The sequence below is a fragment of the Pleurodeles waltl genome, chromosome 6, assembly GCF_031143425.1.
Source record: "Pleurodeles waltl isolate 20211129_DDA chromosome 6, aPleWal1.hap1.20221129, whole genome shotgun sequence".
Lineage (NCBI taxonomy): Eukaryota > Metazoa > Chordata > Amphibia > Caudata > Salamandridae > Pleurodeles > Pleurodeles waltl.
In genome coordinates, this window is record NC_090445.1 from 990766578 (window position 1) to 990789202 (window position 22625).

A 22625-nucleotide genomic window follows, 5' to 3' on the forward strand; every position below is an offset into this window, starting at 1 on the left:
CCACTTTGTACCAAACTGTTTGAAGTTTTGTTGTTCATGTGTCCATAGCTCAGCAAGGTCTCGCTTTGGGCACAGTGAAACAGTGCCTGTCAGATACTTCAGTCTTTTTACATACCGTCTTTGTTTAAATCACCAGTAGTGATTTAAATTTAGTTTTGACCTTTTTCATGCGTTCTCGATTCAAACCTTTGCTAAGCTGTCTTCCTGTCGTGAGACTGCTTCAAATGAAGAGATGAACACGTGAGGACAAGAGGAGGAGGAGCGAGGAGGAGGCAAGGCGTGCAGTGGTCTGCTTGTGCTGGAGCCAGAGTGGAGGCCAGAGCAGGGGTCAGAGCCGGCCCAAAAAGTAGAATTAGCAGCTGGGAGTCGGGCACCCCTGATATTCAAAGCACCTCAGAGATGTTATGAGCCCAGGAGGGTGAGGGCCCAAGTAAGCAAGTGCCTGAAGCTAAAGTCTTGATGCCAGCAGGCCTCCATACTCCCTGCATGCTGTCGAAGTCTGGAGGTAACACATTCGGCAGATAAATGCTTCGGGCTGCTGTTCTGCCTTTTTGCCTTTCTGCCTCCGTTTACTACTGCGGCCGTCTTCTGAACCCGCCGACCTCACTGCCCTCTTCGTTCTGCCTCCCCGTCTACCAGTTCTTCACCCCAACGGTTTCCTCATTGAGCCTCGCACCAACTTGTGTGCTACTTTTGATGCCTTTGAGCATTGCCCCCTTGCCTTCAAATTTGTTTTAAATTAACCCATTCTTGCTAGAATCCCCCAGTTGACTGCAGTTAACACAGTTCATTTGTTGGCATACTTGTGAACTACTCAAGAAAGGGGGACTAGGAACAGGAGACTACAAGCAGCAAAAGGCGAAGGCGCCATTCTTTATTCAAACATCAGAGTAAGTTGATGGGGTAGTTCCAGCATTACAACCCCCCAAGACTCCTCTACTTGGCCCGTTAGATGAGGTTGCAGGTACTGTCCAGCAGACTCAGCATGACAGTTCGACAGAGCAGCACCCTATGATCAGCCCTATCCACACTACTTTAAGCCTTCCCCCTGAGCAATTGGCTAGATCCCTACCTGTTCTTCCATTGCAAAAAAGTAAATATCCAGCACGGCTCCCCTTCTGAGATGGTGAAATTGTGCTCCACATCAGACTGGGTCCCACCCAAAGTCATAAATGACACCATACACATCACAAACTATGATGCGTCTGATGACATCAGTGGTCCACAATATCAAATCCATCAGCCCGAGTCGCGCCACTCATCTCAAACTTAGAGCCCTTTCTCAGGTTTAGAGATAGTAGCCAACACCAGATCAGGATGGGGAAATCTGCACAATCCCTCGCCTGCCTAAGACATTGCCAGCATTCCAGAAACATGTGCATTGATAATAGTTGACAACTTTCAGTCTGTGCCTCTGACTCAAAACTGTAGCTTAAATTCTCCTATGGATTTAAGGATCTGGCAACAATTACTCAACACTCTTGACACCACTACCAAGGCCTTGGAATATCAGTCAAACAAGTTTGACATCAAAATCACATTTTAAGAAACGCTAGCCCAATATATGTCATCTTTTGACTCTCGCTTTGAACATATCAACGCCACTGTGAGAAGCTTACTTTTAAATGCCCATAACCCACCTGTTCACAATCCACCTTCCTTTGCTGCATCTAGTACAAAAGAGTGCATCTACTCAATCTTGTTGGACATTCTGACCGCAGCGGTAAAGACGCGGTCAGAAAACCGGGTCTGGCGGTTTCCCGCCGGATTTCCCCCGGCTGGGCGAATCCGCCATGGCGGCGCTGCTTGGGGATTCTGACCCCCTTCCCGCCAGCCTGTTTCTGGCGGTTTGTACCGGCAGGAACAGGATGGCGGGAACGGGTGTCCTGGTGCCCCTGAGGGCCCCTGCACTGCCCAGGCCAATGGCATGGGCAGTGCAGGGGCCCCCTAACAGGGCCCCAGCCTGCTTTTCACTGTCTGCCTAGCAGACAGTGAAAAGCACGATGGGTGCAACTGCACCCGTCGCACACCTGCAACACCGCCGGCTCCATTCGGAGCTGGCTTCAATGTTGCAGGCCGCCTTCCCGCTGGGCCAGCGGGCGCTAACAATGTTAGCGCCCGCCGGCCCAGCGGGACGGTCGGAATGGCCCCAGCGGTCTTTCAACCGCGGAGCGGCAATATGGCGGTTCCCGCCAGGCGGGGTCGGAATGACCCCCTTTGTCTCCTACTGCCCTGCCAAGCACACCTTCACAGTTACCAACACTGGCAACAGTGGAGCCCTCCACAATGGCTCTGACTTCGAACAATGTAATGGAACTCAGCATGGAGATACATCCTGTTCTCACTAGTCTTGGAATATTAGATAATATTAACACCATGACAACAAAAGTAGATGATACTGCACTACCCAGTATCGCTACCAGTTCATCAATAAATCCTGATAATGTCAGTGCATCTAGCACCCTTCCTGCGCAACTGTCAGGGCACAAAAGAAAGCAACTCTGGAAACTCAGTAAAAAAACAGGACAAGATTATGGGGGTCATTATGACCCCGGCGATGAGTGGTAATGTGGCGGCAGTACCTGCAACAGTCTAGCGGTACATTCTGCCACATTATAAGAATGGCAGGATGCCTAGAGCCAACCCGCCACTTCTCCACTCAGACCGCCATGGCAGTAGCAGCCGCTGGGCCAGAGATGTCAACCATGGCGGTAGGCCTAACGGTGAAAGGGAATTCCTTCCACCACTGGTAGGTGGCTCCCGCACGTGCATACACCCACGCAAACAACACTACACAAACAGACGCATTTACGCACACACACATTTATGCACACAGCCATACACACACAACACCCCCATCCCCTGTCGGACGCCCAACTTACCTTCTTCCAGGTGGTCTTCCTGCAGGGAACGGGAAGGGGTGCTGCTACCACCACCAGCGCCTGCCAGCAGAACACGGCCAGGCCGTATCACAGGGCATGATACGGCTGGCGGCGTTCAGCTGGCGTGGCGGTGCTGGTGGTAGCAGCACCAGCTCACAACCATCCGCCAGTATGATCATTGCCGGATTTCCGCCCTTCTTGTGGCTGAAGTCTGGCAGTGATCCTAGTTTGCCAGACTGATGGTAGCCACGGTGACGGAATTTTGGTGGCCATCACCACGGCGGTAGGTGGTTTTTACCACCAATTACATAATGAGGGCCTATGAGAGCTGCAAACCAGGCCTCTACGATGACATTTTTTCCCAACCTACTAAAAAAGAGATCCATGTGGAACTGGATTCAGCTCATATTTCGAATCCTCAGAAAGTGGACAATGGCGCACTCTCTCAAGATCCAAGAGATCCATTAACCTCCCAAAAAACAATTAGAACACAAATTACTGTAAGGCTAGTGTCAATTAACCCAGTTGAAATCAGTTAGCAGCCACCCGTTGCACAAGAAGCAGAACTCAAAACAGATCCACAGTCAAGTGAGGCGGTACCCGTGACCCTTCTTGCTGCCGGCCCTTCCCAGTCCGGCATGACATCACCAGGAGCTCAGATTACTTGCCATCAAAAGAATCGAACTGCACATAGATAGCTCCACTAAGGCTGTAATCTGATGCTGTTGCCACTTCAGACCGCTATCTGATCAACAGGGCTCCTGGAGAAATTGTCATACTCAACAGGCAATAGAGAATCTAAATGAACAACCGCACATGCCGCCTATACCCTTGAATCACTTGAGCACAGTCTCAATGCATCATAACATACCTCAAGACACCTCTGCTTTAATGACAATTTGGCACCCTGAGTACACTTACGAAAGTCATTAACGATATATTGAATCGAGGAAATATTGTTGAACTTCTGGGCTCTCACCCAAATCTTCGCCATTCAAATTCTAACAATAAAGTGGCAGTACAGTTCATTCCCTCAAATAAATTGCCCCACAAGAAAGCAACAGGAGTGGCATGGTCCACTCTAACACCAGTCAACACAATATGTGCAAATCACAAACATTTTAGAAGAGTGGAGCATTCTACTAACACTTCCAAAAAGCCCTCTTGCCCAACAGCTCTCATTCAGAAGGAATCAGCACAAGCGGTTTGTCAGCCCACAGTCAACCAGGGCAAAATCCCACTGGTATCGATAAAACTCAAAGAACATCACTGCTCCTTAGAAACCCATTTCATCCTAGAGCTGCCACCAACTCACAAGCATTAATCATCTCCACTCACAATCAAGCAGGGAGACTATGCAGGTACGCCATCCCTCAAGTGGAAAAACGTTAGGAGGATTGGGGATGACTAACTGCCGCCTTGACCAGCCCACCATCCAGCTGACTTTCACTTAAAAGGCAGTTTAACCCCAAACTTGAGGAATGAGGCTAAATTTACATCCCTAATTTCCTGGAATGTGGCCGGTCTTGACAATCTAACACACTCCAATCCTGTGTCCTTCTTAACATCACATGATATTATATGTTCATTAATCACAGTGTGATGTGGAAATCATGTGTGAATGATATTAAGAGCTTTTCTCTGCTGCCACTTGACAGTTTAGCAAGGGTCATGCAGTGGACGCCTTGTCCAACTTTGTATTGTACCGTAGGGACACCGGACATCACAGCTTTTTATGTGTGGAAGTTATAGAGCTACAATTCCATAAAGAGCAAACTATACTTGTTGAATGTGTACATCCATCCTACTGCCTCAGGGCAAAAGCAAAAGGGGAAGGTGCTGGAGCACTTAATCTCGGATATATAAGACTCAATCATCCCAAATCTTATCTCCTTTTGACTTGAGATTTCAATCTAAATCTGTTCTTCAATCCCTTTTGCAGCCCCCCTACTGAAATAGTGAACTCTCAGTGGCTGATTCCATCGCAGGTAACAATCCACAAAGAACGAATTCCATAGGATGCACTGTGATAGCAGCCTTAGAAAGGATGGCTCTACGAGCATTGATTGTGTGCTTCCCGGAAGATCAACCATCTAATTTTCAAATTTCCTTCTGAAAAATCAGCTGCTTTAGATTACACCTTCTGTTCAATTTCACTGTGAGCAATTCTTTCTCCATCATCCTTCACTGTGAAAGCAACCACATGCCCCAGCATCTGCTTATAAGAAACTGCAGCACTGAGCACAACATTTTACGGTCCGTTGGTTCAAATTACACTTTTCATAACTGGAAACAAATTAAATTGAGTTTAGAAGTTGCATCAAAATATACCTCCTGGAAAACAACACTTTCCAAGTAGAGCATCCCCCTGCAGCATATACTTCATGACTAGGAAATCTTTATGCAACACCTACTCTTTGCCAATAGTCTTGCCCAGCAAAAAGGTCCTCAGACCCTCCACGTCACACACTTGGTTCACAAAAGACCTTAAAACCCAGAAAATATCTTTGAATAAAATAGTTAGATTGCTGAAATCTGGGTCCAGTGCTGTTTCTCCTGCGTTCTCTTACGCAGCAGCTTTTAAAAAATGAATCAAAACAGAGACATGAGAAAGCACTTCAGATTGAGCTATTCCTGGCCTGCCAAAATTAAAACTCAAAGGAATTCTGGATCACTATCAATCGCCTCAGCAGAGAGACAGAAACTGTTAAATTAAACAGGAATAATGTCACCTTTGGAAATTGGAAGACACATATTAGTTCCCTTTACAAAACCAAACCAGAAAGCCCTAGCCTGCAACTCAGCTATAGTAAGCCCAACCTTTCATATGAAAGGTCCGAGGCAACAGAAGCGCAAATCCTTCAACATCGGTCAGCCATCATGGCCAAAAGAATAGCATCCCTGATCCAGAAAAGCAGAGCAGGTGGAGCCCCTGGTCCAAATGGCACTTCTGCCTCAGTATATTAGCAGGATACTGAGTTTTGGTCTCTGCTGATGGAAACATTGTTTACAACTTGCCTCACCAATAATTCCATTCCCACGTCCTGGCAAGGATCGATACTGCTTCCCAATCTAAAAGAGGGGTCAGGTAGCGAGCCCTGATAGCTATCGTCTGATGGCCATCTTGGATGTTGAAGCCAAATATTTTGCCTCCCTGTTATTGGAATATCTGAATGCATGGACATGTTAAAAAAACTGATCTTTCGCAATCAAACTGATTTTAGACCAGTGTTGGGCACCACAGACAACCTCATGGCCCTCTGGATGCTGGTGGCAAAGCAGATAAATAAAAGCAGTTTCTTTGATTTTGTTTTGTAGATTATAGCAAGGCTTTTGACCATGTCACCCGCCAGCTGCTCTGGTCCAAGCTTAAAGCCTGGGATATCCCTGAAGCATTATTCTGTGGCTTTCAAATACTTTATTCTGACACTTGTGCCAGAGTAAAACTGGGAACTATTACAACAGTCTCAGACAAAATAAAAATTGAACAAGACCTCTTTTATTTGCTTATGTATTATCTGGTACCTGTGCTGGATTGCATAATCAGCGGCGCACCAAAACTGGGAAACCGCTGTATTACCTCATTGCTCTATGCTGATGATGTAGTCCTCTTAAGCCAAACGAAGATGGGGCTACAAAGGGTGATCAATGTTTTACACAAGCATAGTATCTGAAATGGGATGACTGTAAACTTCAAAAAAAAAACTTTGTGATATTTGGCCGTAAAAGGAAAAAACAGGTGCCTTGCACTTGAATAACATCTGCCTGATTACATCAAATAAATACAAATATTTTGGATGCTGGTAGGACAACAAAGGAGGCCATTTAACCAATCTAAACTCTTAAAAACCGAAATCAGCTTCATCACAGTTTGCCTTTCAAACCATTTTCAAACAGACAAAACAGCCTACTCTCGAACCTCTGGTGAAGATAGTGAAGGCCAAACTCATCCCCACATTGGGGTATGGCACAGAAGCTTTCCCTGGGAAACTGGCCGCCTTTTTCAACATTCATCAGAGCGCCATTTTTAAATCAATGTTTAAGCTCTCCCACCATACTTTCCCAGCCCAGATCAGGCTAGAGTTTATGCAGAGTAGTTAACTTCTGGTACAGAAAGCCAATTTCCTGACATGGTTGCACTCAGCACGTGCGGCAAAAGAAAGCTCACTGAAGAATTTAATCTGGCTGGAACAGCTGTCTGTAAATAACTCAGCGTTTCAAAATTCCTGGAAGATCACTCTCTCCGACGCCTTGGAGCCTAATGGTGCAACAGCCCTCTGGAATTCAAATCTGCCTCATCAGCGGTTCAAAATAGCTTTATACAAAGTGGTTCATAATGAATCTTTTGTATTTGATCTTCGGACCGTTATTTGAAGAAGATATGCAGACTTTGTCATCTGAAACCACTCAAAAGAAGCATTTCAAGAATACATCACTGATTCATTCGCATTGCAATACAAAGTAATGTTCTGTCTCCTTCACATGGGCTGTTTTTCCTCATTAGATCTCCTCTCTCCATGGGCGAGGTGCCCCATCAGGAACACGTGCCGTCTCTGTGGCTTGTTGCAGGAGTCACTACCCCACCTGCTTTGTATATGTCTCATTTTAATTCAGGAACGCAGAAGGTCTCTCCATCCCTTCTTGATCAAACAAGGGGCACGGACAAAGCAGGCCCCCTTCTATTTCCTTCCGAATGATGCTTACCCGCAGGTAATTGAAAGCCTGATAAAATTCTTAGACAGAGTGGACAAAATGTAAAGGAACTCAGTAACAAGCCCAATCCCCTTAGGGTCCTAGGGACATTATCGTGGTGTGTGCCCAAAGTATGAGCTCTGCCCCTATGTTCTCAGAGTGAGCAAGCTCTAAATTACAAAGGTCTGCAGCTTCATGTGCGGTCTAAACTTTAGCTTCTTTAGTACACCCACTTGCTCTTGCTCAGCATCCTAGTGGGAAAAGCGCATGGGCAGGCTGCTAGGCAAAATCTGTTGATATCCTGCGGGGATAATCTGCGTCTTTTTCCTTTTCTCGCTGATCCTCTATTGAATTGTGCCTACCCTGCCCTCTCAGTTTCCCACTGCCTAGCGACTGATGCTGGTAAAAGTATTTTTCTAAATCTGCTGCTATAATTATTTAACTATTGTTAGCGCACAGCACTATATGATTTAGCACTTTAAGTACAATTTCTGGCCTCCAGCCTACTCCTCTCTCCAGATTGTATTATCAGCAATGAAATACTATCATGCCTGGTTCCAGCAGCCTTAAATCAATAACTGTTGCACTATAATCACTGCTTGTTGGCAAACTACTCCTTCATATCTTCTGTTTTTGAACAATCTTCACTGTTAGTAATAGCATATGGCACTTTAAGAGTAGACACTTTAGCTCAGTTTTCGGGCCCCGACCAATTTTCTTTTATCTAAGTGTATTAACAGCAATGGAATGTCATCATGCTCAGCTCTAGAAAGCTCAGTTTACTAAAAGCTGTACTAGAATCACTGTTAGCGGCTTAGTCTATCTGCTACTCCTGTTTTTTGCCACAGTATTTGAAATCTGTAATGTGCATACCGAGTATCACTCAGTTTGTTCTTTAGCATTCAACGCAATTTCACTGCTAATTGTTTGGATACTCGACAGCTGCCTGTATATAATAAAAGCACGCTATGCATCATAGATGTCTTAACCTTTTATGACATGATTGTGTCGTTTACGGCGATATTGCTTTTTATGTATTGTCTTTATTTTCTTATATCATTCATTTATGTTGCTGCCACTTTAATGGCTTTAATTGTCCAAATGAAGTATTTTCAATTTGAAAATAAATTTGAATTCTGTGTTAAGCTAACCTCTCAGATTGCTCACTCTTCAGTCTTCTCGGTTGCCATAACATAAGCCCAGAGGATGAGCTAGCTTCAGGCCCTCCCTTTTAAACCTTCATTTAGAAACTTCTACATAGACAAGTTGTTTCTTTGGACTCTGGCCTCCCTTTTGCAAGAGGTGGTGACTCCCCTTCATGTCAGACAAAGTGTCACTCTTCCAATGTTCCTCACCCCCTGTGAAGAGTAGGAGAGACTATCTATGCTGGACCCAAAGAGAGCTCTCAGTTTTTACATAGCTCGTACCAGAGAACATCAAGTGAACAATCAGCTTTTTATTGGGTTCTAAGGAACAAAGAAATGAGAAGTGGTGCAGAAAACAACCGTTTCCTCCTGGTTTTTACTCGGCATTAAGGCCTAGTGCACATAGGCGAGAGCATAGACCAGAGCCAAGGCTGCTATAAACTACTGTGTTGATATGTGGAGTTCCTGTCCTGGATATTTGTCAGGCAGCTATGTGGGCATCACTTCTTAAGTACACAAAGTACTACTGCCTGGACAGCCAGGTTTATCAAGGCAGGCACTTTGCCTGTTTGGTCCTGCAGAATATTTTGGTTTGAGTCATTTCACACAGCCACCTCCTGGGAGGTATCAGTAGCAACTGATGTTATAATAGGCAGGGCCTATGTAAGTGCCACTCTGACATGAAGATGTCAGTTCCTTTCTTTCCACGCCACCAGACGTAGATCAGGAGCTTCTTCGCATCTCTGAGAACCTTACCTCGTATTTTCTTCTGTCTCAAAATGTTTTCAGTGTACAAGGGTGGTCACCCCCCAAGACAGACAAATGATTTAAAATTCTGTAAGGACTGTCGCAAGCAGATGTCTGTGCAGATCCCCATAAGATCCCCTCGGTGGTGTTTGGTGTCAGGCCACAACCCCAGGACCTGTGGAGACTGCGTGTCGATGATTCCCAAGGCTATCAGGGAATGCAAGGTGAAACTTCATGTCGCCAAGCAGATGCATTGTCTGGAGCGCTCCATGTCCTGCTCCGTTCCCAATGCTCGATCTCGGCCCAGCTCCTATTCACAAAGATAACAGAGTTGCTCTAGACACCTCTCTTTGTCCTGCTTTAGATCCTCTGGTAAGCACTAAAAAAAAGATTGCTTGGTGGCACCAACTGTCTTGCTCCTGCTGTTGAAGTCGGCCGACTTCAGAGTGGATTCTGCACCTGGTTCCAGTACAACCTGAGTTTCTGGGGCTTTCAGCCACACTACCCCAGATCGAAGATACCACGCAGCAATGCTCCAGCTCTTCGGATCTCTACTGAATCGATTTGACGTACCTTTTGGTCCCGTGGATCCAAGTGACCTTCCACCTGGATTGCTGCCAGTGGATTTGCCCTCTTTGCCAGCTGCGCCCTCTGTGCCAGCTGCACCCTCTGAGGTACTTCAGCCTTCTGCTTCAGTTCGGATGCAGGTACCCAAACCCACATCAGGCCGGCCCAGATACATCAATACCCACCAGGCCTCCTGAGGAGATGGTTCAGATTTTCCTCTCTGATGCTTGTCCAAATTCAACTGATGCTGCTCTCAAATCCAACAAAGCACTAGTCCCTGCATTCAAACTTCCAGGTGGCAGGCAACATTCATTGCATTCCATCTTCGACACTGACTTTGAAAAAACTGTGTTCAAGGTAATGATGTTGCTCTGCCCTATGATGAGGACAATTGGTATGAGGACTTACAGGAGGCTAGTTGACTAGATACCTTCCCAGAGACAGCTCTTTGCTCTCCTCCCAGCCCAGCCATGGTAGAATCTACCTCGTATGCTATGGTTATGCATAGGGCAGCTGAATACCTTGACCACCCGCTCCCCACCATGGAGGTGAAGACAGAAATGCTGACTGAAGTCCTACAGCTGAGCCACACTACTTCTAAGCCCCTCTTCCCTTTCAGGGAGGCCCTGACACATACCCTCTTAGGGGCTTGGGCATTTTACTGGCCCTCCGGTTAACAGACAAATCGCAAGCACTATTACTCTGCTCCAATCAACCCAGCCTTTTCGTCACAGCAACCTTCTCCAGAGAGCATTGTGGTGTAGGCCTCCACCAGCAGAACCAACCCCAACAATTTTCCTACCAGTCCCCACGTCGGGGACTCTAAGCAAGTGGCAAATCTTCTTATCAGCCAGTTTGGCCCTGCGATCGATAAAAGGCCATCTGTTTGTTGGCCCTTTGCCCTCATTCTATTGTCATGTGAAACAGGTCCACCCTTGTGTACCTAAAGACCTTTGCCTTGTCCTTTCGCGTGCAATTCAAAATGGTTGTGATTGTGTCAAGTTCAAAGTTCGTTGTGGCTTGCCAGCCACCAACTCCATTGGGTCAGCTATAGGAACCATTGTTGTTGTTTGTCATTATGCGTGGCTGAGATCAACTGGGTCCAGTTGTCAACCACGTCCAGACTGAGGCAATCATCCTGTAATTTTTGGAGATCACTATAAACGTGGCAGTTAAAGTTCATGCATTGAAAGAGATCAAGAGTTGGGAAAGACAGCGTGTTCCTGATGGATACAACTACCTGTGGATTCCTCACCTTATGAATTTACCCATGCGCCAGCATCCGACGGAAAATCTTCTTCCCAGCTCTCGACATTGACGAGGACGTCACATTTGCACGGCTCCACGCGACTCCATCTGACGTCACTGTGCCAATAAGAGGTCCTCGCAGGCGTGCTGACGTCAGGTCCCCTTTTTCCGTTCCTTCACCGCTAACGGTTTTCTCCTAGCTCTCACTACTATTGGAGTTGTTCCATCTTGTTGCTAGTTTCTATTTGGCTTCTAGTTACAATGCCTCCTCTTAAGAAGTCAGGATTCAAGCCTTGTCGAGAGTGCAGGGGTCGCATGTCGGTTACTGACCCTCATGACGATTGCCTTTGGTGTCTGAGCTCTTAGCATGACGTCGAGGAGTGTGTTTCTTGCCAGAGCATGAATCCAAAGGCTTTGAAGAAAAGGGAGGCCAAACTCTTTATGGCCAAGGCGAAGAAGGGTCATAAGATCCATCGTAGATCCTCTTCCCATGCTTCTTCGAAGAAGCATAAGAAACAGCGTCGTCATGACTCTTGGCGTTGTTCGGCTCGGAGCTGATCAAGGTCTCCATCTCCTCAGCGACATGCGACGTGGGAGGTGAGTCCGACGGTGACACCACAACCTCAGAGCCCTGAGGCTTCTCCAGCACTGTCAGTCTTCGAGGTAGTGGCACCTCCAGACAGTCCTCGATTTTCACCTGCTGCTCATGAGTCCGATGTTCAGCAAGCACAGGTGTAACAGGGAGATCAGCAGTATCCTGCCTTCCCGGCAACGGGAGCGGATCCGGCGGCATTTTTAAATGCCATGTTCTCCATGTTAAATGCGATGGCCCCTGCTGCTGCACCGGCTGGTCCCATGGGTCCGTTGTCATTTTCCTTGGGCTCCCCTGCTCCATACAAGGCGGCGCCGTTTATGCCATTCTATCCGGCTAAGGGTGCCGGACCAGCACCGATGAAGTCGCCTCGAGGCCCTGTGGTTCCCATGACGTCGCCTTCCAGGACTATGGCGCCGATTTCATCACCCCGTCAGCCGGCGCCGATGGTGGAGCCACAAGTGTCCTCAGCGCCGTTGGGATCCGTTCCAGCGCCTGATCCGAGTGATGGATTCCACCGAAGTCAACCTTCCTCTCCTGTTACACGTCAAGTATTGAAGCCAGTGTCTTCGACGTCGGCCTATTCTATGTCGACGCAGAGGTTGGAGGCTAGACTGAGGTCACGCAGAAAAGGCCTTGAGACTCTTAGAAGAGGAAAAGTACCAGAGGCAGTTGTTGGAGGAGGGGGAGATTGTGGAGCCCTTGGGAGAATATCAAGGGCTGGATTCAGCCAGTGGGCTTGACACTTCCCCGGAATGGGACTTGTCTTCACCGGGAGAGTTCACGTAGGAGGCAGCCTCTTTTCATACAGTGATTAGGAAGGCGACTGAGTTTTTAAATCTTCCAGTGCCTGCTGCAGAGGTTAAGACAAACATTTTAATGGAGGTCCTGCATCCTCCTTCGACTTCTGCGGCTCCTTTGCTTCCGTTCAACTATGCTCTTAGGGAGCCCATATTAGAGCTTTGGAGGAAGCCTGTGTTGTCGCCTGCTGTGAATAGATCTGTAGCACGAAGATACAGAATGGGGCCTCGTGATCCGGGGTTTTTATCGAAAAATCCTACCCCGGAGAGTCTGGTGGTTCAGGCCTCTTGCTCTACACGGTCTGCTCCAGGCTCCTTCCATGTGATTCCATCAGACACGGAATCCAAAAGGATGGAGCAATCCGCAAAGAAGACTTTCTCGTCTTGCAGCATGGCTCTCAAGGCTGCGAACGCTACCTGTGTGCTGGGTAGATACGTCCACGCACTGATGGACTCCGCAAAGGCTATGGTTCCTGACCTGCCGCATGATGTACAGAGACCATTTGGTGAACTCCTATCTGATGCGCAGGCTGCGGCAAAACAAATAATCCAGTCTGGTCTGGATTCCACGGATTCGGTGGCCAGGGCAATGGGTACATCTATCGCTACCAGGAGGCACGCTTGGTTGAGGTCCTCTGGGTTTTCTTCGGATGTACAGACCACTTTATTGGATTTGCCCTTTGATGGGGAAAAGTTGTTTGGTGATAAAGCGGACTCTGCCCTAGAGTGCTTTAAAGATAGTCTGGCCACTACGAAGTCTTTGGGTCTGCAGGCCTCTTCTGTTACCCCTTTCAGGTCCTTTCGGAGGTTCAGGGGGTTTGGGCGTGGAGCCATTTATCGTGGCAGACCCCAGTCCACGGTCCAGCAGCCTACCAGCCTCACATATCTATCTTTTAGAGAGCAGGGGAGGGTTAGGACAAGAGGGGCCACTCAGCACCCTGCATCATCCTCTTCCTCTGGAGGACAACAGTAAGGGAAGCAGCCCTAGTTTTCTCCCCTTTATCGACCATACTTCCCCTGTAGGGGGAAGATTACTTCTTTTTCTCCACGAGCGGGAGTTAGTTACATCAGACTCATGGGTTCTAAACATTGTGAGAAAAGGATATGCTCTCCCTTTTCAGGAGTTTCCTCCTCCCATCCCTCCCTATCCCTCGTTTTGCTCAGAAGACCATCTCCTGTTGTTGCAGCAGGAGGTTCAGATCCTATTGTCAAAAGGTGCGGTGGAGTTGGTTCCAGGGCAGGAAAGGGGTCAGAGTTGTTATTCACGCTACTTCCTGATCCCCAAGAAGGACGGTCGTTTGAGACACATTCTAGACCTGAGGATTTTGAATGTGTTCCTCAAACAGGAAAAATTCAAGATGCTGACTCTGGCACAGGTACTTCTAGCGTTGAACAGAGAGGATTGGATGGTGTCTGTCGACTTGCAGGATGCTTACTTTCATATCCCTGTACTCAAGTCACACAGTAAGTATCTCCGGTTTGTGGTGGGGTCGCAACACAACCAGTTTGCGGTCCTTCCGTTTGGTCTTACTTCAGCACCTCGAGTCTTCACAAAGGTGATGGCGGTGGTGGCAGCAAGTCTCAGAAGGAAGGGGATATCGGTATTCCCTTACCTAGTTGATTGGTTGATCAAAGCCTCGTCTCCAGAGCTTGTGTTGTGTCACTTGCAGATGACAACTCAGTTGTTGTTCAGTCTGGGTTTTTCGATAAATGTACCCAAATCTCACCTGGAGCCCTCTCAGCGCTTCCTGTTCATAGGGGCGGTACTGGATACAACATTGAATCGGGCCTATCCTCCGCTTCAGCGGATTCAGGACATTCAGGCGTTGATTCCAATGTTTCAAAATGGAGCGGTTGTTCCAGTCCTCAAGGTCTTACGCCTGCTCGGTCTGTTCACTTTTTGCATTCTGTTGGTCACTCATGCACGTTGGCACATGAGGGCTCTTCAGTGGTGCCTCCGCAGGCAGTGGTTTCAGCACAAAGGGGATCTCGAGGACTCGATAACGATCTCCAGAGATGCTGCAGCGGAGTTACGATGGTGGGCTGTGGACGGCAACCTTTCTCAGGGAAGGCCGTTTTCACTGCCGCCCCCGGTGGCCACAGTCATGACGGATGCTTCCACTCTAGAGTGGGGAGCTCATCTGGGGGACCTCGAGATCAAGGGTCGTTGGTCTCCAGTGGAACAGACTTTTCACATAAATCTGTTAGAATTGCGGGCGATACGTTTGGCTCTCAAGGCCTTCCTCCCATCCCTGACTGACAACACTACTGCAATGTGGTATATAAACAAGCAGGGAGGAGTACGGTCGTATCTTCTATGCAGAGAAGCACTGCGTCTCTGGTCCTGGCTTCAGGACCATAGGATTTGCTTGATAGCAAATCATCTGGCCGGGGTGCTCAACGTGCGTGCAGACTCTCTCAGTCGGCATCTTTTGGCCGATCACGGGTGGCGTCTCCATCGGGATCTGGTCCTGCACATCTTTCAGATGTGGGGTTCTCCAGTGATAGAGCTGTTTGCCACTCAGGAGAACACATACTGCCCGTCATTCTGCAGCCTCAAGTATCCAGTGCAAGGAGCTTTGGGGGGTGCGTTTCAGATCTCTTGGTGCAACCAGTTGCTTTACGCATTTCCCCCCATACCCTTGATTCCCCGGGTTCTGAGGAAGATTCACCAAGATCGGGCTCAGGTCATTTTAATAGCCCAAGATTGGCCAAGAAGGGTGTGGTACACAGACCTTCTCCAACTCTCGCTGTGCCCTCCGTCTCCCTCTCAGGGCAGACCTCCTCTTACAGTCGCAGGGGCAGGTTCTAGACCCCCACCTCCAGAGCCTGCAACTTCATGCCTGGAGATTGAAAGGGGCAACCTGAGTTCCTTTTCTCTCCCACCAGATGTAGTGGATGTTATTTTATCAGCCAGGCAACACTCCACTAAGACCATTTATGCCAGTAGGTGGGCAAAATTTGTGGCTTGGTGTGGAGAAAGACAGATTGATCCTTTGAAGGCCCACCTTTCTGATATTTTATTATTTGCTTTAGATTTAGCAAAGAAGGGTTGTGCAGTGGCTACGGTTAAGGGTTATTTAGCTGCTCTGTCAGCCTTTCTTTGATTCCCGGATCAGCCCTCATTGTTTAAATCACCTATTGTGATTAGGTTTCTGAAGGGTTTAGTTAATAGGTTTCCTCCCACTCCTTTTCATGTGCCTCAGTGGGACCTAAATCTTGTTTTAACCTTTTTAATGGGGTCACCATTTGAGCCCCTGCACTCTTGCCCGTTAAGGTTTTTGGTGATTAAAACAGTTTTTCTCGTTCTATAACCTCGGCTAAGCGGGTTAGTGAGCTTCAAGCTCTTTCGGTTAAACCCCCCTTTACCTTGTTTTTCCCGGATAAAGTGGTGTTGAAAACCAGGGTGGCTTTCCTGCCAAAAGTTGTCACTCCTTTTCATATAGGAAAGACCATTACCCTTCCATCTTTCTACCCTCCTCCTCACCCCTCGTAGGAGGAAGAAAGGCTCCACCGTTTGGACCCTAAAAGGGCACTTCGTTTTTATATTGAAAGGACGAAAGACTTTCGCCTGGAGGATCAGCTGTTTGTGGGGTATATTGGACAGAGGAAGGGCAGAGCAGTCCATAAAATAACTATTTCCAGATGAGTCATTCTTTGTATCAAGGTCTGCTACTCGTAGGCAAAAAAAAAAAAAGTTCCCCCTGAGGGTATCAGAGCCCACTCCACCAGGGATAAGTCTGCTACTTTGGCCCTGGCAAGGGGGGTTCCGGTGGTGGATATTTGCAAGGCAGCAACTTGGCCGTCCCTCCACACCTTCACAAAGCATTATTGGTTGGACTCTGAGGTTAGGAGGGATGGCCATTTTGCACGATCTGTGTTGCAGGATTTCTTGGTGTAATCAGGCAGGCACCCACCTCCGAGTGCGGTGCTGCTTGAGACTCTATTCATAAGGTGAGGATTGCACAGGTAGTTGTATCCATCAGAACAAGTTACTTACCTTCGGTAACGCTTTTTCTGGTGGATACAATAGCTACCTGTGGATTCCTCACAGTCCCACCAGCCTCACCGTTGCCTGTCTGGTTACACTAAGATATGTGGTTGTATAGGTGTATGTATATATTGATGGTTTTTCCTGTATATATAAATGATGGTCTTGATTATATTGCATCATGGAAGTTTTATGTATATATGTATGTATTGGAATTATTGTGGGGTGGTTCTCACCTAGTGGAGAAGTGTGGCACAATGGTTAGAGCGGCAGACCCTGAAGCAGAGATCTGGCTCAAGACCAGGGTTCAAGTCCCGCTTCGGCAGGTCTTGGGCTCAATTCCCTTGGACCAGATAATTCTCGCCTCGGTGCCTAATCTAACTAATGGGTCCCACTCTGCAACTCTGGGCAATAGCTTGCTTAATCTCCACAAGGGCCCCAACAGCGCGTGGATGCCTGGCTTCACCCTGGGGGTGCCCAGGAGTGGGCACCTCACAGGGAAAAGCCAGGAAGGGTTCCATAGCGGTATGAGTACAGCGCCTTGAGACCCTAACGGGTGAGTAGTGCGCTATACAAGTGCAAAGTTTACAGTTTTACAGTTTTACAGTTTACAGTTTACCTGTTCACCTCAAAGGCACGTAAAAAATGGGTGAAACTGACGTCAGCACGCCGGCGAGGACCTCCTATTGGCACGGTGATGTCAGAGTCACGTGGAGCCGTGCAATTGTGATGTCCTCGTCGACGTGGAGAGTTGGGAAGAAGATTTTACGTTGGATGCTGGCGCATGGGTGAATTCATAAGGTGAGGAATCCACAGGTAGCTATTGTATCCACCAGAAAAAGCGTTACCGAAGGTAAGTAACTTGTTCTTTAAATCTAGACCCTATTTTCCTTTTAAGGGTCACACCATGGTTTTGCATAGTTTTTAATGGAAAAATGTAGGTGACAAAGATTTATCCATGTTTTTGACTACACATGTGATTGACGGAGGGATATGCTGTTTCCTTTTCTAACATCAGGGGATGTAGAGGGTCACTTAGAGTTTGGCCAAGCAGGAGTACAGTCATAGGTTTGTGGTGCTCCCTTCAATCTAAACTTGCCGTTGCCTTGCCTTGTTTAGAGTAGTAGTAAGTACTTGCTACTGACAGAGGAGGAACCTTGGCTGGCTCTGTCATCATAAATCTCTGACCTAACGGCGTGTCCTCCAGTTGACTTCCTGGTCATAGTGACAGTTGCCCCACACTATTGTGGGCGGGATGGCAGTCACTGAGAACCAAGGAAATCACCCAGTGGTCTACAACCACTGGGAGTAAACTCCATGCACATCAGTGTCATTGATTTTTTTGTGTTCTTCAATATTAAGCACCCTCTTTGGGAGTTTATTATAGAAAAGCAAAGTCACTGACAAGCGAGCCCATCAAGCATTGGTGCTTTCCCAAGCTCCACTTCCTTCACTGTAGTGGGGTCTGCACTGAAGGTAGCAAATTCCCCAACTTCCTGGCATGTACCTCTAAATAGGGTAGGTCCTCTGCCAGGGGAATCGCAGCCTTAGCTGACTGGCTGACATTAAATCAGGTCCTTATTGTCTGTGGATATATTGACATACCAGATAAGGGGGAAGATGCACGGTGTGTATCCTGGATCTGATTATTGTGACAAATTTGCTTTTTAGTTGAATAACATTTTTACATACATTGATAGTGCGTTTCCCAACTGTTCTTCAGAATTATTTCAAGCTTTGAAAGTTTGCCACCCCATAATCATTAAGCACCCATTCCTGATTTTCCTGAAATTTTGCTGTCTGGTCCGGCAATAATTTAAAGAATGTACTCCGTAAAACAAGCTAATTGATTTCGGAGGCTGACAGAGCTGTTATTGCTAGAGGTATAATACCCTCAAAAATAGACACTGGTAACGCCCTGTTGGCACGAAATGGAGATTTTACCAATTTTGAAGAAACTCTATCGGTAACTTGTTGAAGCTATTTTCCCGTTTTAAAACCCTTACGCTGATATCGGGCACCCGATTAGTAAAAGGAATGTAATAAGCCTTATGATGCGATGGTCCCTCGCTCATCTAAATAAATCTGCTGGAAACCCACAGGGTATCGAAATTAAATCGGGAGGTAGAGCTTTTCCAAGTGTGGCATGATTGCATTAAAATGCTTTGCCGAATGATCTAATGAGCAGCTTCTTTTTGTAAATCAGTAAAACGCATTTGCTTTTTTAACTGCCTCCATTGTGGAACACTTAGGGGGTTATTCTAACTTTGGAGGAGGTGTTAATCCGTCCCAAAAGTGACGGAAAAGTGACGGATTTACCACCAGCCGTATTACGAGTCCATTATATCCTATGGAACTCGTAATACGGCTGGTGGTATATCCGTCACTTTACCGTCACTTTTGGGACGGATTAACACTCCTCCAAAGTTAGAATAACCCCCTTAGTTTCCGAGTTTTAATAGCTATGTAAACATTTGTTAATTGATTGAAAAATGTTACACATTTGTATACAGAGAGTTCCAATGAATTGCCCTATTAAGTGTGTCATCCCTTTCACAGTTTCAGTTTGAGAACAATTCCACCACGCTTCATATGTCCCTCACCCAAACCGACCACGAAACCACTCTTTCATCAGAGTCCGCCACAACCGTACGTATACATACATAAAATAAATACATTTGATTATAGTAAAATCACCACAAACGTCTTCTGTTGTGTGAATAGCTGTGACAATTATTTTTTTGTTCATATTTGCAATCAAAGTGATTTGTTGCTACTTAAGATGGCCTTCAAATTCAACATTTATATTCACATTATGTTGTTTTAAATATTTATATCAAGTCGAGCACATATTATACACCAGTAAACGTGATAAATTGTACAGTGTCTGTCCAACACTTCAGAATCAAAGTTGTGAGGTTCCCATTACATTTTGCAAACTTATGGTTGAATGTTCCGTGGTTAGTATTCATATGTGTCGGGTTCATTATGTCAACATGGTTACAGATCAGATACGTTTCTCTCTACAAGTAACCTGTTTAACATGTTTCGTGTTAGGTGTTCTACATGAATATTGTGTCTGCTTCCCAGCAGAATTCTGCTTTCTACTGTGCAAGGAGTCTTCCCAAAGGTCAACTCCTTTCCCCATAGCGGACATTTATATGTATAGTGTGTCATAACTGGGTTAACTTATTCTTTCAGAGTGTGAGTGGTGGATGAGGACTGCTTCTGTATATGAATGATGAGGTATATTATTATGAAGTGGCCCTGTTTGTATGTAGCAGATAGGTGTTCCGTATTTCATAGGAATAGTGATAGCTCAATAAGCTGTCTTCATTCCCTGCATGTGCCCTAGCACTCCTCTCTCTTAACGCTGCATAAGTCAATGTAAGTCAGGTATGGTCTTTCTGGCTCATTAATTTACATCCACCAGATTTCAGTGTATTCATCTTCGCTAGGTCAAGCCAGTTCTAGCAGGCCAGAGTTGGTCATTTGAGAATGCTCCCCACAACAAAGCACTGTGGGTAAGAACCTGCCTATTTATATGCATCTCAGCAAAGGAGGTACAAGAAGAGAGATACTGCAGCTACAAGTGACACCTCATGATGCAAATGGAATAGCTAATTAAACCATATGGTGTGAACTGGTTCTGTCCCATGTCTGCCAGAGAATCCCCTCCATTTCTGATCACACCACTTGCCCGCTTTTCTCTGCCAGTGTCTTCTAGCATGCTTGACCTTCATGAGGTTTGTAGACAGCCAACTGCTAGGGCCAAAATCGATGATTTCATCTGCAAGCTGCTGTGCCTCCCCCTTCCACTGTCATGGTACGTCCATTGTCAGTTCACGCTGAAGTAGTGGGTCTCCATCTCAGTGCTCTTACGTCCAAACACTGTTTTTGACCGCAAGCATTCCAGTCTTGATGTTGTAAGTACAAGACTGGAAGGGTGTGCCCAGTTACCTCAGGAAACATAAGCATATGCAAACTGCTTCTATAACTGTCAAGCTAACAACCACACATGAAGATCCTGGGCCCTTCAGTGATTCAACTGCACAGGTATTTCCTAAGCCTCCCTCTCCATTCCTCATGAAGCATTGAGTAGTGAATGTGTTAATTGTAATAGAAAGACCCTGCTATGCGTGGAACACATAAGCTGCTGCATACCTACTGCGCCATTTCATTTTATAGGAATAAAAGTCTTATTCTTGTAAAAAGAAATAGAACTGTAAGAACAGTCTATCAGTCTAATTTATTCTTGTCTAAGGGATCTTCATTTATAGTCATAAGCACTATTGGAAGAGCTTTTGTTTTGCTAATAAGTTTGGCGCCGTTTGACGTTTTCCCCAAAATACAAATGTTCATCCACTTATTGTTTTAAACAAATAAAACACTAAAATTCCCCAGCTATAAGTTACAGAGCTAACTATAACTTGCTCCGCCCGCCTTGTATTATTTATCTAGATACATCTAGACCTAATTTTCTACAACCTCTGTAGTGCTGCAGGGTGTACGTTTTCACAATATGCAGAACAGAAAATGAAGCATACCTGTGAAATCACCCACATTGAGCAGATATCATGCGCCTTTTTTTTTTTTTTACACAAGTATTCTGGTGTTAAAGAAATGTAATGTCTGCAGACAGTAACATGATCTGCAATTTTTCTAGGAGTGAACTAAGACATGTGAATTACTTCCTAGGGTAAGGTATCTTTGCGAATTGTCTAGGAAATGAATCTGTAGATATTAATGTGATTACCAATGTAGTAAACCTTGAATACCATTCAAAACAGTGTTTAATGATTGTTTACCTCAATCAGATGTATCTGTTAAGTACCTCCTCTGACATGAAATTTTAAGTTAACTGTTTCACCTCTCTGCATTAGCCACGGATAAGGCATTCACAACCAGGTCCTATGCAAAACCCTCTGTAATTTATAAAAATACCTTGCACATATTCCAGAAATGAGCACAATATCTGAATCATTGCCCATTGTCGAAGTGGGCATCTCTTAGTAACCTTGAAATAGCAGTACAAAGCACTAACAGCTTTAACATCCAGAGGCAGTGGTTACTTTATTAGTACAGCTACCTCATTATAAAAAGCCAATGAACTGAAAGTGAACTGTGACTCGCCCCTCCCAGATGAGTTCACACCTCAGACTTCTACGGCATGTTGTGTGGAAGGTAGTTCATGAGCTTTGTTCTTCCTCAGTAAACAGCTAAGTTAATTTTTGTCTTTTTTCTTTGGCTTTTAATGTGTTGTTCTGTTACCTCTGAAAAGTAATATCAACAGAGAAATTAAAGACAAGTCTCTTCAACATGTTATTTATGTGGGAAGATTGGAGTTTTCACTTATGGCTCCTACAAGAGATGCATATTTTGCCTCTATAGTGATCACAAGGCCAAAGACTAAAATATGCAGACATTGTTTGACCAAGACACTCAATGATACAGAAGGAAGACTACTCAGATGGTTCCAGAAGACCAAAACGTTTGAACAGTTTTCTTCAGAAGATGAATACGAAGCTAGGTCCTCTAACTCTCAGAGGAAGAGAGAAAAAAGAAAGATTAATTACACAAACTCAAGTGAAGCCAGCTCTAAGCCAAAAGAATCCTTAAAAGTCACAAAGACTCCAGATAAAGGGAAGAAAAAGAGACACTGTCCAATTTCTTTGCTTTCACCAGTATCACTGCTGACTGAAAGCTGAAGATGAACACTTTGCCAACAACATTTTTGATGATGTCCGCCAGCCAGCCGTGATCTATGCAGTAAAGGGACTCACTGAGAAAAGGCAGCAGACCCGTCCATGGTCGATATGCCAATAACTCATTCATCAATGAAGGAGACGCAGTGGACAATGCACGTCTTGACAATCCTGTCAACAACAATGACTTCGTTGACGACAGGCCTGTCGACGACCTAGATATTACCAGCTATACAACCTTTTCCTTTGTGCCCGA

General features: G+C 46.1%; 1 protein-coding gene across 2 annotated transcripts in view; it reads left to right on the forward strand.

The window, feature by feature from the left end:
- The window catches only part of PCGF5 (polycomb group ring finger 5), a 479167-nt gene that overhangs the window by 402482 nt on the left and 54060 nt on the right, over positions 1-22625 (forward strand). For both annotated transcript variants that reach the window (XM_069239871.1, XM_069239870.1), the window contains exon 9: positions 19224-19313. In XM_069239871.1, coding sequence (XP_069095972.1) covers positions 19224-19313 — 90 coding nt within the window. The remainder of the gene's footprint in view (positions 1-19223; positions 19314-22625) is intronic.